General features: G+C 40.2%; 1 protein-coding gene across 7 annotated transcripts in view; it reads right to left on the bottom strand.

Annotated features, from left to right (window-relative positions):
- Positions 1 to 20026, bottom strand: part of CDK8 (cyclin dependent kinase 8) — a 115724-nt gene that overhangs the window by 8448 nt on the left and 87250 nt on the right. For 2 of the 7 annotated variants that reach the window (XM_032611457.1, XM_032611459.1), the window contains 7 exons: positions 18468 to 18611; positions 15950 to 16019; positions 15071 to 15143; positions 12409 to 12506; positions 11716 to 11794; positions 11434 to 11592; positions 8158 to 9150 (listed from right to left, as the gene is read on the bottom strand). In XM_032611457.1, the coding sequence (XP_032467348.1) occupies positions 9025 to 9150; positions 11434 to 11592; positions 11716 to 11794; positions 12409 to 12506; positions 15071 to 15143; positions 15950 to 16019; positions 18468 to 18611 (749 nt within the window). In that variant the 3' untranslated portion in view covers positions 8158 to 9024. Of the gene's footprint in view, positions 1 to 7873; positions 9151 to 11433; positions 11593 to 11715; positions 11795 to 12408; positions 12507 to 15070; positions 15144 to 15949; positions 16020 to 18467; positions 18612 to 20026 lie in introns of those variants that run through there. The other 5 variants (XM_032611458.1, XM_032611452.1, XM_032611453.1 and 2 more) reach the window with 5 other exon arrangements.

Raw genomic sequence — 20026 nt, 5'->3', positions numbered from 1 at the left:
CACAGATTTTAGGAAAATGTACGGACTGTCTTATCAAGCTCAAACTCACTTATATCATGATGCTAATAAAACTTGTGACTCTGCCTAACGTTTGACCCACCTAACAAACTGTTTCCGGGTGTGACCGCTGCTCCCAGCCAAGATGGAGTAATGGGACCAGGTTTACCCTTCCCCCTTAAACAATTCAAAAATTGGACAAAATATATTTCAAAACTGGTTTTCAGACATCAGACAATGGACAGCACAAGTACTGTTTCCCCAAGAAACAAACTGAGTCTTACTGTTGCAGGAGCTTACTGCTTGAAAGCAGTTCCCAGTACAGGAAAGAAGAATCTGAATAAAGTCCGTGTGCTTGGTGTTTTGAGCAGATGGAAGTTGCACTGCATGGAAGCTAAGGTGGCTGGAATTTAAGGGCAATGTTTTGGAGAGCGAGAGCTGCACAGAGAGCGAGCTTTGGAGATCTGCAAAAGGGTCCCTTCAAGTCAAAGTGATGCATGAGAGGCCTCTACCAGAGGTTGAGAACCACTTCCTTGAGTTCACACAGGGCTGAGAATAGTCTGTGTCCTACCAGTCAGAGTGGTAGCTGGGGCTTCTGGCAGAATTCTCAGAAGGACATTTCTTTAGTAGTGGGGACTAATTAGCCCTAGACTTAAAGGCAGCTCTAGACTTGATATATAAGCTTAGAAACAAGTATCAAAAGGATCCAGTTAATTTAACAGTGTGCCAAAACAAAATTCAACACTAAACAAATATAACGAGCTCTAGCAACCAGCAAGGCAAAATTCAAAATATCCAGCATCCAATTAAAAAAATTACTAGGTTGAGAAATTAAGAAGATGATCCCATAACAATGCATCAAAAAGAATAAAATACCTAGGGATAAAGTTAACCAAGGAAGTGAAAGATCTGTACACTGAAAATTTGATGAAGGACAGTGAGACACAAATAAATGGAAAGATACTTTGATCGTGTTTTTGAAAGAATTAATATTGTTAAAATGTCCATACTACCTAAGTCATCTACAGATTTAATACAATCCCTATCAAAATACCAAAGGCATTTTTCACAGAAACAGAAAAAATAATCCTAAAATTTGTATGGAATCGTGGAAGACCCAATTGCCAAAGCAATCTTGAGATAGAAGAGCAAAGCTAAAGATATTATCACACATCCTGATTTCAAAATATATTACAAAGCTATAGCAATCACAACGATATGGTACGGGCATGAAAAAAAGACATATAGATCAATGGAACAGAATAGAGAACCCAGAAATAAACCTGTGCATATACGGTCAACTTATTTACCACATGGGAGCCAAGAATATAGAATAAATGGGGAAAGGACAGTCTCCTCAATAAATGGTGTCAGGAAAACTGGACAGCCACAAGCATAAGAATGAAACCGGACCCCAATCTTATACCATGCACAAAAATCAACTCAAAATGGATTAAAGACTTAAACTTAAGACCTGAAATCATAAAACTCCTAGAAGAAAACAGAGAGGGTAAGTTCCTTGACATTGGTCGTGGCAATGATTTTTTGGATTTGACACTAACCAAAAGAAAAGGCAACAAAAGTAAAATAAAAGTGGAAGTATCAGGTTGGCCAAAAAGTTCATTTGGGTTTCTCCGTAAGATTTTGGCCAACCCAATACACCACGCTAAGAAGCTTCTGCACGGCGAAGAAAGCCACTAATAAAATGAAAAAGCAACCTACAGAATAGGAGAAAATATTTGCAAATCGTATCTCTGGAAAGGGTTTTATATTCAAAATATTTAAAGAACTCACACAACTCAATAGCAAAAAAACCAAAGAATCCAACTTTAAAATGGAGAGAAGAACTGAGACATTTTTCTAAAGATGGCATACAAATGGCCAACAGGTATATTAAACGGTGCTCAACATCACTGCTCATCAGGAAAATGCAAATCAGAGCCACAGTGAGATATCACCTCACACCTGTTAGAACGGCTATTATCCAAAAGACAAGAGATAACAAGTGTTGGTGAGGGTGTGGAGAGAGGGAGCCCCTGTGCACCTGCTGGTGGGATGTAGTGGGTTGGCCAAAAAGTTTGTTTGGGGTTTTTCTGTTACATTATCTTATGGAAAAACCTGAACTTTCTGGCCAGCCCAATAATTGGTACGGCCACTATGGAAAACAGTATGGAGGTTCCTCAAAAAATTAAAAATACAACTACTGTTGTATTCCCACTTCTGGGTATCTATTTAAAGGAAATGAAATCAGCATCTCAAAGAGATATTTGCATCCTCGTGTTTATTGCAGCGTTGTTCACAATAGCCAAGGTATGGAAACAACCTAAGTGTCCATCAATGAATGAATGGATAAAGAAGATGAGTGTGTGTATATATGTAAAAATACACATACACACACATCTTCTTTGTATACACACACACACACACACACACACACACACACACACACACACACACATATTGTTCCCATACTGTTCAAGGGCCCCAACTTCTTCATAATCCAATCCAATGACCCACCTGTAGCTCATCCCAAACTACCACAGGGAAAATCTTAGTAGATTGATACTACTGCGAAGCACAGCCTAGCACGACCTACTTGACCAACAATGGCTTCCTCACCGCTGACATCTTTTGAACACACTTTTTTAGCCTGGATTCCATGCTACCCCAGTGCAGAAGCCAAGACAAAGCATTGTGCGCAGTTGATTTACGTGTGAATGTGATCTCAGGGAGCAGTAGTGTGAGGTGAGGGAGAGAACAAGGAAGGAAAACCAATTCAAGGATGCATTATTCGGTTGGCTGCCACCGTGGGTGACTGGTGCTCAATTCTGTCAAGACCTTCTAAAGTGCCTTACGAAATGCCTCTCCAAACTGTTCTGCTTTGGGAAATCAAAGGAGGAAGCATCTATATATTGATTCTATTTTTTTTTTATTTTTTTAACTCTTTATTTTATTTTTCAATTTAATTTTATAAATTAATTTATTTTTGGCTGCGTTGGGTCTTCGTTGCTGCACGCGGGCTTTCTCTAGCTGCGGCGAGCGGGGGCTACTCTTCGTTGCAGTGCGCGGGCTTCTTGTTGCGGTGGCTTCTCTTGTTGGGGAGCACAGGCTCTAGGCACGTGGGCTTCAGTAGTTGTGGCACGTGGGCTCAGTAGTTGTGCCTCACGGGCTCTAGAGCGCAGGCTCAGTAGTTATGGCGCACGGCCTTAGTTGCTCCGTGGCATGTGGGATCTTCCCGGACCAGGGCTCGAACCCGTGTCCACTGCATTGGCAGGCGGATTCTTAACCACTGCGCCACCAGGGAAGTCCGCCATTGATTCTTTTAATCCATTGGTCAAGGGTAACCCCCTGGGCATCAGTTGCCCCTCGTATCCTGAGTTCAGAGTGGGTCCTACGAGCATTCTGCACGGATGAGGCATCAGAGAAGCTCCACTGCCGTGGGCCCCGGCAAAGCACCTGCCCGAACATGGCTGCAGCCCATGTAGACACAGTCACTGTAATAGCAGCTGGAGGAAGAAGGGGCCCGGAGGAGTCTGACGTGCACAGGAGTCCTGCTTAACTTGGCACAGTGAAAGCCTCTGACGACATCAGAGAAAAATTTTAGTTGTCTGTTTTTGCCTATGTAGAGCATATTTTCCGCCAGTGCAGAAATTCAACTGGAAAAGCAATTACCGCATATTAATCAAGCAGATTTTAGGGCCTACTGAACCAGCGTCAGGTTTTAAAATCCCTTATATTGTTGAGTATGCTTTCAACAGACATTACCAGTAACTAGTAAAATATAAATTCTTTTTGTACTTTGTAATTTAAATGGGAAAGCACACCAAGAAATGACTTCATTTGAAAATAAAACAGCCCTCGCTGGCAGCCCACAAGCTTATTTATTTCATCTCTGGCTACTGCTGCCCAGGACATGTTCTGTGCTCTGGACAGATGCACACTTCACCCTCTGTGACATTCCTAGGCTTATTCCTTTCTCTGGGTCCTGGAAGCTGAGGTAAAGCAAATCTGACTTGGTCACATAGCTGAATAAGTGTGAGCAGGGCAGGGTCTCTCAGAACTTCATTATTCTCATTTGCAGAATGGGGGAAAATAATAACTCACAAAGCTTTCGTGAGGAGTAATTCTATGTGTAAAATGCTTCACGTAGTGCCTGGCACACGGTAGGCATTCGCTGTAACTTTAGGGTCCAGGCGAGATAATAAAGCTAATTACGCAACTTTGAAGCGTGATGCATAGTTTGCTTTACACAATGCCTTCTGGCATTTCTGTGACAGTGAAAACATCATTGTTACTATCACAATTCTTATTATTGACAGGGGCTTGGAAAAGGTGAATGACTTGACCTAGGCTGACATTAAGTAAGCGGCAGGGCCAAGACCTAGGTCTTCTGACCCCAAGCCCCGTGTTCTTCAGACGCTCCACACCAATCCTCCCCACCCCAAACCCTTCCCATGGTGCCGCTTCCTCTCAAGACGGGAGAGTCATGGTTCCAGCCCTTTGCTTAGTGCTTGATCCCGTCACGGCGTCCACTATTGTGTTTCCTGTGTGTATCCTGACTCCTCAGTTAAATGTAAATGTAGTTCCTTGAGTGTTTGAGGACGGCGATTGAGGTTTGCTTCAGTTCTGTTTGGCTGCAAGTCCTAACGGACTATCAAACACATACCAAATGCTCAGTAAATATCTAGTGAATTCAACTCTCTTGCTCGCTCAAAGAACATTCAGCTTATGAGCAAATTCATACGTGAGACGAAGGTTGTATTAATTGTTTAGTAACACTTTAGAAAAGCAGAGGCCCCAAACCCTTGCAGAATTAAAAAAAAAAAAATCTTAATGAAGACTACTGAATTCAGGGGGACCTTTGCATATTCCAGCCTTGGGATTATCAATGCGCTAGCTCTCCGTTTCGCTCATTTAAACACTCTAAGCCGATTCATGAGAGGCTAGGAAACGTCTGGTCATGAAATGACTCCAAGTTTAACTTACCTGCTAGAACTAGGTCATACTATAAGTCTTAAGAAAAAAATCGTATTTCCATTTGGAGAAAACACTAATAATAGCTAACACTTATGCACGCTTAAAAGCTAGGCATGTGCTAAAAGCTTTACAAATACTAAATTTTAAATCAAGTTTAAGGTGCAATTTACATATAAATCACCAATTTAAAGTGTACAGTTTGATGAGTTTTGAAAAACGCATATATGTGCACGTGTAACCACCACTACAATCAAGATTCTACCAAACTTTCATTTTTATTGCTGAATAATTTATTTCACTGCATGGATATCTCACAATTTACCTATTCATCTGTTAACAGACATCCATTTGCGGGCTGTAATATAAAGGTATTTTGAACATGCATGTACAGACTATTGTGTGGACATGCTTTCACTTCCACTGGGTAAATACCCTAGAGTGTGATTGCAGGGTCATATGGTAAGTATACGTTTAACTTTATAAGGAACCATCAAATTGTTTCCCAAAATGGCTGTTTTTTATATTCCCACCAATAACGTATGAGCATTCCAGTTGCCAACACTAGATTTTGTAGGCTTTTTTTTCCCTTCTATTTGTTTTTTCTTAAGGCTGAATTTAAAGCCACTAAGACTCACCTACACAGTTCTGAGGATTTCTGCATTCACTTGCGCAGCAAAAATCAAGACACAGAACGGCTGCATCACTCAGAGAAATTCCCACACGTCCTTTTGCAGCCAATCCCTATCTCACTCTTGCACCCCGGCAGCCACTGCTCTGTTTTCCGACCTCATGGTTTTGCCTTTTCCAGAATGTCATATAGGTGGAATCACGAGGATCAAATCAACACACTGTACACTTTAAACTTACATAGTGTCGCATGTCAATAATATTTCCATTTTAAAAACAAAACCAAAAACCTGCGTTTGTGGAGTTTACCTTCTGGGGCGGGGAGAGGAAAAACAAGAGGCAAGTGTACGTTAGTGATGGTCAGTGCTATGTAGAAAATAAAGCCGGGCCAAGGGGGCAGGATGCTGGCTGGTGTGGGGAGACGAGGACAGACTGCAGTCTTATACACAGTGCAAGGGGGGAGCCTCTAATAAGATAAGATCTGAGCAGACCTGAAAGAGGTGAGGGAGGAAGCTGAGAAGCTGGGGAGAGACAGATGCGGATGGAATAGCAAGTGCAGAAGTCTCGAGACCACAAGCGCGTGGCAGGTTCCAGGAACAGCGAGGACAGCGCTGGAGCTGGAGCAAGCAGGTGACGGGGTGGGAAAGACACGGCAGGACACGCAGGGCCTTGTTGGGCACAGTAAGGGGTCTGGCTGCCACGGATGGGGGTGAGAGGAGGAACGGCAGGAGGACCACCCAGGCTGCTGTGACGAAGAAGGCAGGTGCGGGGAAGGGGGAGGAGACAGCAGCTGGGAGCCACTGAAGGAAAAGCCGGGTGTGGGGTGGAGGGGGTCGTGGGCGTGCGCGTGTATGGAACCAAGGTCTCCCTGTAGCTTGGACAACTGGGAAGGCGGGTAAGTCTGTAGGACGGCAAGCTGGACAGTCGAGGCAGGAGGCAAGTTTGGATACGTTCAGTCTAGAGAGAATCTGAGTCATGGGTCAGATGTGCCAGGCAGGTCTGGGCTGGGAATCTGGGACTCGGCAGCCAGGGAGCAAGTGTGAAGAGGAGAGGCCTGGGATGGAACAGGGAAGGGTCAGAAAGCAGTCAGGTGTGGATGAGAGGTGCTTCGTGGAGAAGCAGAGCCAGGGAGCAGGCTAGAGAACCACGGCAGGTGTGGGTGTCTGTCGTCTGTCACAGACGCAGTTAAATATACGAGTCTGCAGCTCAGGGAGGAAAGAGGCTGGACTTGTGAATTTGATGGTCACCAGCAAGACTGGGCAGGGCTGCTCAGCGAATGGGGGTTGATAAAGGAATAAAGAAACCTGAGGACCGTGCCCGAGACGTTTCCAACACTTCAAGTGGAATTTGTTACTGTGGGTTTTGCTTTTTGAAATTCACGCAGGAGAAGATGGCTGTCAACAGAGCAGCCCTCTCTCCGAGCCACTTAACTGCTACTGTTTGCTCAAGCTTTAGACCAGCCTGGGAGCGGTCCTCGTGCGTGTCCCTCAACTACTGCATCGGAACCAACTGGGGACCCTGTTGAAATCGAGGATTCCATGTTCCACCCCAACCCTACCAAAACCACCTCGGGGGCCAGACCCCGAGAAGACAGAAAACTCCAGATGATTCTCATACACACTAAGTTTTAAAGCACTTCATTAAAGGCAGGGAGAAAAAAGCAGAAGACAATCAGAGCGGAAGGGAAATACAGGTAAGACTGACGGCAGTGACACAGCGGGGGAACTCTGTAGCCAGATCTGGGCATCGTGTGCAGAACTGGGGCGGGAAGACTCAACACGGAAACACGGGTTCAGCTCCTAAAGACCACCGTCACCGTTAGGGTCAGGCCACTCACTATCGGAATTCCTCAGTTCTTAACATGTTTTAGAACAGCTTTATACGAATGAGTTGAATTTTTAAGAAAAGGAGTATGGTAGTTTCATAATCTTCTGTATTTTGTGTCGAAGGAGGGAGTAAAAATAATTGTTTGGGATAAAAGAGTCAAAGTAGGCTCAGCATATCACAGAATTCAGCATTATTCTAGAAATGGAAGGCTCATTATGATTTCTTTCTACTAGAAAGGTGTCTATTTCACATCTTGTATTATAGCACTAAGTGTAACAGAGAAACAAATCCGTATCTAAACCATAAGTCATTAGTTCATTATGGAGGCAGAAGATATAGATATTATTAATGAAAACAGCTGAAGAGATTTATTTGGAGGCCACCTGTTAAGGCACGTTTTAAAATAAAACACCTTTGTGTATATAAAAATACAACTGACTCCATATTTTGATTTATGAAAAATAAATTTATTACATAACACCTTGTTTTTAACAATGTTCAATTTCTTTAAATTCAGAATACTTGTGTCATTCATGTAAAATAGTTTGATACAGTACATTGTATGTTATAGGTTTTCTTTTTCCTCAAAAATTCTAAGGCTCTCCTACTCCTTCTCCTTTGCTGAAGTAAGGGCACCCTAAACAACGTGCGAACAAGTTTTTAAAAAGAAAATGAACTGAACAAAATTTTAGTAGCACTACACCAACCAGCTTTCAAATCAGGACAAAGTATCTGAATTGGATGCCGCACCTTTTTAAGGAAGTTATCGTTCATGCTTTTTTCATCTTTAAAGCATGCTCACAAGTCAGCAACACCAACAGGAAAAATGAAACACCGTCTATGACAATCAGTTTAGTTTGTTTGCTGAACCAAACAGGTTTATATCAATGACAACATATTTAATTACTATCAATAGCAGCTTTAATACCAGTCAAGTCATAGATTAAAAGTAAAAACAAACTCATAAGTTGGAAATCAATCTTTGGGAGTTTTGAAACCTTCCTGGAAAAACTATGTGGCTTCTTGTACTTTCAAAAAATTCCAAGCAGTATTCTTGGTCAAAAAACACTGATTAATGTAGAAAACGAATCAACCCACTGTTAAGACACTAAAATGAACGGTGTACCGAAATAATCTCATTTTGAGTCTTGGTTACTTTGTTAACATATACTGTATGTTTCAAGTACCAGTTAAACTTTTGTGTGTGTGTGTACTATTGGTCAGATAATGTTGTTACACTGGAAGAATTCACCACATACAATGACAAATGCTCGCCCCTAGCACGTTTCACAGCTTCAACTGCTACAGACTGTCACTGAAAAAAATGCATCGGTCAGTCTGAACCATGTCAAGTAAACTATGGAAGTAGCAAACCCACAACACAAACTGTGCTAGCACTTTCTTCTCAAGTCTAACTCCAAAAAGGTACAACTTGGAAGCCACTACCCCAATCTGTGAAAAGTGGTGGAACTCGGCTACCGGACATTTGACTACGTGGCTGCACAGCACATTCTCATGGCCCATTCCAGGTTCCCGCCGAGAGCCGCAGGCAGCCCTGCAGCACGGCGACAGTGCATGGACAGTATCCGATGCAGCTCAGTACCGGTGTGTCTGATGAGAGTACTGTGGAGGCTGCTGGGAGGTAGTTGAGTATCCCATGCTGCTCTGTGGCTGTGATGTGCTTGGTCCAGGGTTGGGATAGGCAGCATGTGGATTGGAACGCTGGAAAAGGAGAGGGAGGGCAGATGTGACTCAGGTGTTCTACGTGCTGGCTGTATCCTGAGCCAGCAAGGCTTATGTGTGTTTGAAATGTCTTCTATTTTACGGCAGTAAGAATTTTAAAAGTCTTGTGCTATGTATTGGCTTTAGAATTAAAATGACAAAACCCCCAAATCTTTTAGTATCAACTTTTCTTTATGAAGGTCTGAAGTATTTCCGGTAAAATCACACTAAGCTGAGTCTCACTACTGTGCTGTGCAGTTCGTTTCTTTTTTCTGTAACAGGAACTCCCTTTTCTGCTGTTTTGTATCGACCTGAGAAATGATAACTAACTTGCCTGGGATGCTTACTCTTGAACTCAATGATGTGTACATGAAGAAATTCAAAGCTAATCTACATGCTTGTTTCTTCAATAGAAAACTCTCAACACACACGCGTGACTAAAGATGAATATGACAGAAAAGGGTACCGCAGAAGCGTTTCTTCAGCATTAGATATTTTTATGCCCTTTACATTAATGAATCTTACTTTCTGCTACAAGTGATATACAAAAGTAAAGTTACAATTATTAAAATGTAGGAAGAGTGGTATTCTCAACTCTACAAGCAGCGCAAGGGGCAGCGTTCAGAGTCCTCTAGTTTTGATCTCTCCTATTGCTACTCCCACTCCTGCACCTCTCTCTCATACTGTTAGTTCCCCAAGACAAACACTACGAAAGAGTAACCATGATTTAATACTTTCTTCCTTCAAAGCATGTTTAATAAATCATGTAATTTGCAATTCTGCCAACCCTAGCGAAAATAACATTTTAAAAAGAGTGGACATGTGAAATTGTAGTCAGAAACGCTATTTTTGAAACCACCCACAAAACCCACCACAATAATAACTTCGACAAACAGAAGCACAGCATGCTCCACCTGCTCCATTTTCATGCTCAGGACGCACCACCTGAGCATGCAAACAATCCTTGTGCCGAGAGGTGCGTTCTTTCCCTCCAGGTGGGGAGGAAAAGGTAGTGGAGCAAACATCAACCCGCAAGACGCCTGTCTGTGAGCTTACAGGAGGACAATTACTACTCGGGCAGACAATGATTCCCAGGGTTTGGTGGGCTGGACCTCCCGTTAACCATAGCAAAGAGTTCATATCTAGTTCTTGAGGTGTAGCCGCAGGCTCTGGGAGCCGTATTAGTTTACTAAGACCTCTTTCTCTCTTTTAGTAGGGAAATAACTCTAACTGGTCGAGTTTTCAGTATGCTTCCACACTGAAATCCAGATCAGTTGAGAACAGGATTAGAACCAGCAGGGAAGTGGTACACGATGTTCAAAATGGGTCTGTCGGCAAAGGACCTGACCATGTCACTTGAGAGGATCCACAAGTGGCATCGGAGCCACCCCCAGCAGATCTGAGTCTGCGTCCTGAGTCTACCTCCAGCTCGTGGGGTGAACACGGGAAAGGGGTTTAACCTCTAGAGCCCCAGTTTTCTGAAACGACAATAATGCTGACCTCACAGAGTTGTAACGCTTGGAGGAAATGATGTCTGTTTCATACTTAGTAGAAGAGCTGGCACATGGTAAGTACTCAGCAAGCTCTTCCCATGATTACAGTCACCACCAGCACCACCACCAGCACTCAGGAAGTGTGTCCTGGGCACTGTGAACGCTACTAAGAATTCTAATGATGACGACGATAATAAGAACGAATAGGTGAGTGGTGCCATCTACTAAATGCCTGTCGGTCAGGCCGGCCACTGTCCTTAGCTCACGTCCGCTCATGGAATCCTGACCACGGCCTCACGCTGACCATCATCCACATCCATCCGACAAATGAGGAAACTGAGAACATCTGAACCACCTACTCAAGGTTGCCCAGAAGTCAGTGGCGGGGCTGGGATTTGGAAGCCTGAGTCCTTAATCACTGTGGTTTCAGAAACGACAGGCATCACTTCCTGAGCGCCCACTGTACGCTGGGTGCTGAAGTTCACCACAGCTGTTCCCACGGCAACGGCAGGTTAGGCTTCGCCCGTCTCATGTTACAGATGAGAAGCTAAAGCCTTGTCCAAGGTCACAGAGTTAATGAATGGCGTAATTTACATCTGATCATGTTAAGTCTGGCTAAGCCCCCTCTACTGTACCACCAAGTGCTTTCAATGCCAATAACTCTTCATGTCAACGTGTTTCCCAGGCATGTAAAGGTCGGTATTTTCTTAACGACGTCGCATTTTCCAGTGGTCACAAGCCCACATGCAATACTGACAAGGCAGGTCAATGCGAAACAGACGGGAAGTACCTGATAGTCTGAGGTCATGATCAGTCCACCTGAGGTAGTGGTAGGAGGGACGACTCTCACTTTCTTCAGCGGGGGCCCCTGGGTGTGACTGCTGTCTTGATTCCCTGGGTGGCCGGTCCCATTCGTGTGGTTATTGCCCTGCTGCTGCTGCTGGTTCTTCTCAAGTGGTTAAACACAAAAATAAAGCTCAGCTCAGGAGGAGAACAGAACATGTCCAAGCCAGGAAATGGCAGAGTGGCACCGAATCAAACAAGAAGCGGCCAAGCGCACTTTAATACTTACTTTGTCTCCTTTGTCATCAGGCTCCTCTTCTGTTAAAAATTCTCGCTTGGGGTAAGGGATTTGACAACCGGCAAAAACGCTGATCATAAGAAAAAAGAAAAGTGATTTCGGGTATACTAATCAATACTTCAAATGCTGCATTTAAGTGGTTTTTGTTTTCATCTTTTAAGATGGACCCTCTGCCTGCTATTTGTGATATAAGCACCTTTCATGCCGCTGTGACACAATGAATCTCTTCTTCTAAGCAGTGACGTCACAGCAGGCCAGGGGAGGGCTTTTCATTGTATAAAAATAATCAATAATCATCTGATAGGACTCAGCTTTCTTCTTTGATCCCAGGCTCCTTTTTGATCACCACAACCAAAAGATAGATTCCAGCTGGAATGTCATTATTTGACTCTCCAAACTGCATTTAAAATGAGAGTATGGAAACACAAATATACTTGGGAATGGAGTCTGCAACTGGAACACAATACTGTAACTGCAAGCAGTGAGCCAGCTCAGGGAGTCTGAAGGAGTGACAGCTGTAAAACCCCTGACGACACTTCAATCGTCAGAGCTCATTTTTCACTTCTCATAAGGATTTCCTTGGGTCCCCATGTAAGAGCAATGGCAACTTGGAGCTGACAACTGAAATAAAGCATGCACCAAAAAAGTCTATCGTGCTAGTGAGTTAATAAACTGATCACTTACTCTGATGTAGGAAGTGGGTCTTCTAGGAAATAGGGGTCCTGCATAGCCTGCTCTGAGGTAATTCGCTTTATTGGGTCCATGGTAAGCAACTTCTGAAGCTGAAACCACAAATCATAAATACGTCACCGCATTACTTCTCTTAGTTTTATACTCTTTGGCACATTTTCGGGAGGCATATGTTTTCTGATGAATAACACCAGAATTTGGAGGGTATTTATTCCCCCAAACTAACAAAAAAAAAATCTCCCAATTGTTCCATTTAATGTAATAATTCACATTTTAGTCATTCTAAGACTCATTATCTCACTTGGTTCTCCTACAAGAAGTAACTAAACTTATGTCTTCTTACTCTAAACCAATGACCTTCTCCCTAAACTGCTATATCCAATTTAAAATGGGACTAAAATTCTTGTATTTTCTGTTAAGGGGAAACCTTATTATAACACAAATAATACACCAGCCACATGTGGCTATTTAGATTTAAATCTAAATGAATTATAACCAAATTAAAAATTAATTAATTAATAACCAATTAAGAAATCAGTTTCTCAGTCATGCCAGCAAGCACACGTGGCTGGAGCTGCCCTACCAGACAGCACGGGCATCCGAGTCCTCCTGACAGCGCTGCGCTGGTCTGAATAAATGTGGTGGCTGGCACAGAGCTCGTAAAGTGCAGAGGTGTAGCTATGAATTTATTAGTTGAGAGATTCTGAACAAGTTACTTAACCACTTTGTAACCCCATTTCTCAAGTGGAGATTAAAAACAGTACCTTTTATCATAAGTTTATTTTCAGAATTAAACGAGTTAATATGTGGAAAGCAATTATAGCAGTGCTGGGCACAAAGAAAGCACTATATAAGTGTTAGCCATTATTATTACTATTATTACATAAAGCAATGTCACACTAACGTGAAAACTCAGTATCTTTTGGCTGAAATATAATTTACTGAAGGCTCTATGAACTAGAGTATTTGATGTAAATATGTGATTTAAGAGATGATCTAAACAGTAGTCTCTTAGCTTAGATCTCTGATCTAATGCAGTGTTTTCCAGGCTTCAGAGTACACCAGAGTCATCCCTGGAGCACTTCCTAACAACTCCCAGATGTCTCTGGTGCCGCTAACCCATGACCATACTCTGAAAACCAAGCAACTAGCAGACATGTGGAGACAGTGGGAGATGACACAATCAGAGAACAAACGGACAGAAAATATTTTTAAATGCAGATGAAATCCTGGGATGCTGAGACTTCAATTTTAACGAGCTGATATTTCAGTGGAAGCACAATTTATTTTGAGATTGAAAGGAAAAGCATGCATTTGCTACTTAAAATACTCAACAGTTTTAATGGAATTGTATTAGAGCTTTCAGATGGAACCACCCAAGATAGGTCGCCCTAGTAAAAACAAGCAAGTAAGCTGTAAAGGAAGCCTATCTCTCTACACTTTTTGGTGGTGGTGGTAGCGAGAGTCTCCTCAGACTAGACTGAGTAGCAGTGAATTGGGGGGGCGTAAGATAATTCCCCTAAATTGTGACTTTTGTTCTACCACTATTATCATTATTTTGTTAGAATAAATAAGGCCATAACTTTGAAGGATCTAACTTACCTTCCAATTTGGGTACTATTTTAAGTACATTATAAGAAGCCATGATTTGGATAACAATACACTGTGTGGTAATATGGTCAGTTAAGCACTGCTTTTTAATTGCTGATACACAACATGATAAAAAATTACTGAAGAAGATGCAGAAGCAGAAGAGGAGAAGGAGAAGAAAAAGCAGAAATACAAGAAATATTTGCCAAGGGGCCGGGTACTGTAATAAAGGAAAGCTTAATCCTTTCAAAGTAAAAAAATTCCCATTTAATGAACTCATTTAAAAATACTGGGAATAAAGGATTAAAAGAATTTAAAGCCAAGCAAAATATAACCCGCTTCCCCAAATTCCCCCTTTATATTACTTTTTTTGAAAACCATAAAACTGAAAAACATTTTTAATTGTTATGATGTAAAAATGGAAAGTTTACTGTAAACAAGTTTAAATTGACAACAGTTGAATATAATGTCACAAATTACCTTGATAGCGCAGATTCATTTAGATTCTAGGTCAAATCATTTTTCCATTATATACTGTCTACATACTACATTTCTCATATTCTTCCAGAAAAAGCACATAAAGGTCCCTGAAGGACCTTTAACAGCCAAGTCTATAAGAGGTAAACGTATAAAGAGGTAATCTGTAAAACTTATTTCTGAACAGTGGGATTGTTTTCATCTTGATTCTTCTTTGAAATTTTAAAGTAACTGATGAAAACCAATAAATGGAATTTTAAAAATGACTTGACAGACTTGGTACACTGACTCTCTTTAGAAAATCGAATGTAACCAAACATTAAGTCTGTGAATTAATGTTTAGAAAAATTAGTATTAATTTTTCTAATTAATTAGAAATTCTAATTAATTTTTCTAAATAATGGGCTTAGAAAAACAAGTATTCGATATCTTTACTATATGCACCAACGAGATCTCTGCATTAGTATTACTATTAAAGAACTCTAAAAGTGCTGAGTAACCACAGAAATTGACTCAAAAAAGCCTCAGTTGGGCTTACCAGGGGGAAGAAATGCATTAGTACTGTTTAGTACTTTTCTCTAATGCTTACCAAGTGGAATGCTTTACTATCTGGTTTAACTTTATGTTTTTCCATATACTTGATAAGGCTGCAGTTGGTATACCTGAAAGAGAAACACTATGAAATAGCTATATTAGATATGAGGTTAATTTTACATTGGCTGAAGTTTTTCCAAACAGAATTATTTTAATGATAACCGACACAGAACATACATTGAAAATGGTATTCAATCAATTTTATATTTCATTCAGTATTCACACTAGTCACTTCTGAATGGATACTATGGATTAAATGCAAGATAATTTCATGAATAATATACACACTGTTTGGCTTTGTTCACATGAATGCTATCTCAACAATTATCTTAAATAACATATGGGTCAAGAGCTTAACTCAGCCTTACTAGTAAGTTTAAAATAAAAACAAATTAAAAAAAATCTGTCACAGGTCTATAAAATCCCTCTCCCAATCCCCTTGATCTTACATTGAGAATAAATGAAATATTCCTTCTTCTCCATTAAAACGTACTTAAATTTACAACCAGCCTGGGTGGGTAGGCAGGTGGCTATCAGCAAGGTTTGTTTATTTCAGTCTCTTACTGCTTCAGCTATGATACTTTCCATGGATGCACAGCTTCCAGAAAGTAATAAATATGGAAAGAAATGAACTTTTTTTCTCATATCCAAATCAGCTGCTAATATAAGATATGCATCTTCTTTCTATCACCATTCAAACATCTTAAGAAATGAAGACTATCATAATGCAAAAGTATTTATTAGACTAAATAAGTAAAATTATTGAATAGAATGATCTTGTGTTGAGTATTCTACCATGTTGAGTATTCAATCTTATACTAAGAATTCTAGAAAAGCAAAAATCAATAAAAGGTCTATTTTCTTTCCAACTTACGTATTTCTTCTGAAATCTTTCATTAATGTTGAATGTTCAGGCATCTTTTTTATATCTTCCCAATCTTTATCTGTGAAATACATTGATATAATTTTATATTGTCTAGGTTCCTTTTCTCAAGAATTTTAATAAAGGTTACTTCACTTTTCATTACCTGTCCTATACTTTTAACTTCCATGAAAGCACAGACTTCAAATAAATGGTCAGCTATAGTAAACATCTTAAACATGTAAATGCAATTCCCCATACCTTGTACTGAGTTCAATCTATCTCTTTTTAACTTTATTTTTTGAATGCCTACTTTCTACATGTTTTACTATAAGTTACCTCAATTTCTGTAACAACAGAGGAACAAGTTATAAACAAATATTTCTGTTATTTAATAGTTCTATTTCTATTTGTAAAACCACTTTTGTCCCACCAAATTTCTTGGTTAAATCAGCACCCAATCTCCTCAACAATAAGTGTACTATCTTCCCCCTCAGTAGCTTTAAGCTGTACCTCTTTTCCTATGGCCCTCCTCACTTTCCCCTCATTAAATACACTGGTTTATGTGGTCATCAAGGTAAGCAGTAGCAGCTCTTTGAAATGGAACAGAATAGGATGCAACTAGCATATTAACAAGTCAGCTGGTGCCCTGGCTAGTTTCCAGCTACTGGATACATTAGGTGGGAAATACCTAGATCAGTCTTGCTGGCATTAGAGCTACTCAGACACCACACGCTTTTTTAGAAGCTTGCTGTCACCCTCAGGGCACTTCACTGCGAGCCTACAGGTGCCCGCACTCTACCAGGTAGCTTCACAGCACTTCAGCTTTTACATGACCTTCAGAGGTTTGCTTTTCTTTCAACTGACTTATAAAAATATTTGCTACCTAACCTCCAGATATCACATATTGTAAACTAAACACATGCTTTAAATTCCTAAATGGCATTTTCTCCTTAACTACTTCCTTGTTCAATTTCTCTATTTTTGTCAATTTCTCAAGCTAGAAATCCTGAGATAATCTTTTATTCTTTCCTCAATTACATGCTTCCTGTCAAAAATTATATCTTTATTCTTTCTTCTCCATCCAAATCACTTTATACCTGGAGTACCGCTACAGGTAAGCAGCTGGTTTCCCGACTTGAGTTACCTTTCTTAAATTGATTTTTACATACCCCTGCCACACTAATCTAAGATTGAACATAAGCCATGTCACTAGTTCTCAAGAACTTATCACAGAGTCTCATTCTTTAGCACAAGTCTAAATTTTGCTGCCTGCCTTTTAGGTTCCTTATAAGCTAAGCCTACCCTAACTGTGGAACCACATACTAAGAACCATTTTAGAACCATCACCAATGGAGACTTGCCCCCCAACTCCACCCCTGTAAGCCATGCTCTTTCCCCTGGGGCCTCTGAAATGATGGGTACATTCAGAGGTGGGAAGAAAAGGCCATTCTCCCCATTACTCGAACTACTCCCATTCTCTCAACATTCTCCTTAGAGCAGTTCAATGTCAACTCCAAGAGGGCAAGAGTCTGTTATATGAACAATATTTCATATTTAACACAGTGCCTGAAACATGGCAGGTGCTCAATAAATAAATATTTAGTGAATAAATGAAATTCCCATCACAACAAAACAATCTTTGTAGAAATGTCAGTCAATTTTGGAGAAAGGTAGTTATTCTGCATTTACTGATAATTAACACTTACAAGGGATGTGGAATTATAACTCCCAGATATTTCTGTATTAGTTTTGAGTTACGGACCTAAGAAAAATTCATAATAAGAAATAACTTCTAATAAGTACTTGACTGGCCAGAACTATGTAGGGGTTTTAAACAAATTTTCTTTATTCTGGACCTCTGGGCAGAGTTTCTGGTGGGTGATGAACGGCTGTCTTGGGGCACAAGGGACTGGGATGCAGCTAGAGATCTAAAGCCTGTGACGGGACACCCAACAACTCCCTCCCTGCTGCAATCAGTGCAGGCATGGTCACTGTGCAATGTGAGCCCTTCACTCACATCCTGACTGTTCTAACTTCAAAGAATGTTCTTACTGACAGGAGTTATATAGCAAAAAACACTATTATTCAATACAATGTACTGCACAGTGCCCTAAATAGAAATACTGTTCAAAATTTGTAATCAAATACCAAGTAATGACATTATTATATATACTGCCAGACAAAAATATATACTACTGAATTTTATTTCATCTCCAATGGTGAGAACTAAAGGCACCTTTTAAATACAGATATTGCAATCATTTTAAATATGAAACAAAACAAAACCCAAAACCAAAATGAAACAAAAATACACCCTGCAAATTCAAGAAACCCCTAAATATTTTATGCTAATATGTGAACTCTACAAATTTTGCTATTTCTATGGGTCTTTGATTAATGCAAGTCATCAACACAGAGAATTGAGTAAGAGTAGCTTTCATCAGCTAAAAATATACACCTTTCCAATAAAGATATCTAAGTTCAAATAACAGTGATTTAAAAACAAAAACAAAAACATAATGTGTACCTGCAGGAAATCCCATTACATTGAATATTCTGTCCAGCTGGTCATGGTGATAAGGATTACTAGTTTTGATGTCCTCTTGTCGACAGTGAAATATTGGTTCTGACGTTAGTAGTTCTGCAAATATACACCCTATAGCCCAAATATCTTTAAAACAAAAAGAAAGAAAAAAAAAAAAGGAAAAGAAAAGAAAAAAAAGGAAAGGAAAAAAGAAAGGAGGAAAATAAAGTGGTTCTTTCCAAAAGAAAATGCATTTTTATGTTGGCAGGGAGTGTTTTTTAGTTCTTTTTCTCCCCTAATAAGCCATATTAATTCCTAGCAATTATAAATATCAAGGAATATTGTCTGTACATACATATTCCCACCCCAACCACCCCAGTGTTTCATTCCCTGTTAAACCTCCATCCCACCCAGTGGTCTCAGTCCAAGTTTAATCGAATTTATTACCTAAAAATTTTGGTGAGTTTAAGTGCTTCAAACATTACCTTATCTGTGAAATACATACAAAGCTGCAGATGGAACATGGGAACCATAAACAAATAAAGCGAAACGAAAAAATAAACAAACAGAAAACCCAAACAGTCTGTGAAATTGTGCATACTTGCCAAAAACAATCAGCACCATTTTTTGAGGTAAAAAATATTTTTTATTCCTATCTAGTTTATGTACTTATTAACTTGTGAAGCTTAACAATTATCCTGCCATGTTAGCACTAGTTAGCAAGGTACTGTTCCAACAAGAAAAAGACAATGCCTAGCCTCAAATATTCTAATGAAACAGTATTTATACTGGAAGAGCTTTTTGTTCAAGTGTTTCTCCATGCTATAGCAGAGTCAGACTTTGCAAGTTTAAGTGTTTTATAAAGACAAGAAAATATGGGGCAAAATACTACCTTTAAATAGGCACAGAGGTGACAAATTCATAAGAATTATTTAAAAGCCAGGCAAATGGATTCCTCTTTATACAACAAATTTCCTTCACTCACTTTAAGATACAGGCTAACTTTCATTCACATTAAATTCTTACTAAGAGAACTATTGGCAGTGGAAAGATATACATGCCAACCTGGAAGCTGAAGCTGAAAGCCTCCATTTCTACTCAACAAATCCCTAAATCGACCACGGTAACTTCCCTACACTCAGCACAAGCTGTGCACACAGCAGCCACTCAGTAAGTGGCTTCTCACCGACCTAACCAATACCTGTGGTAAACACAGCTATAGAAGGACAAAGTAACGTCACTATTTTATTAAGGCCGATCATTCAGGTATGGTAATAACGGTCACTTAAATAGAAAGTGGGGAAAATGTTAATTTATAAATAACTGAAAATTCCTAAAATCTACAACTGGAATATAGATATTTAATTTAATGTAAAATTATCACACTTACATTTCAAAGTAACAAGGTAAACATCTATTTACTTTAAGATGACCAACGAGACTACAGCAAGTGATTTTAAAAATGACACTGTCTGCCCATCAGTTTTCTCCCCCATCAGAGAACCAAGTCTGGCCAACACTACCATATGGAAAAGTCTCATCAAGAAATAAAAGCCAAGCTA

The sequence above is a fragment of the Phocoena sinus genome, chromosome 18 (assembly GCF_008692025.1).
Source record: "Phocoena sinus isolate mPhoSin1 chromosome 18, mPhoSin1.pri, whole genome shotgun sequence".
NCBI lineage: Eukaryota > Metazoa > Chordata > Mammalia > Artiodactyla > Phocoenidae > Phocoena > Phocoena sinus.
Note: the sequence above shows the minus strand (reverse complement) of the source record. Positions and strands in the feature narration are given on the sequence as shown.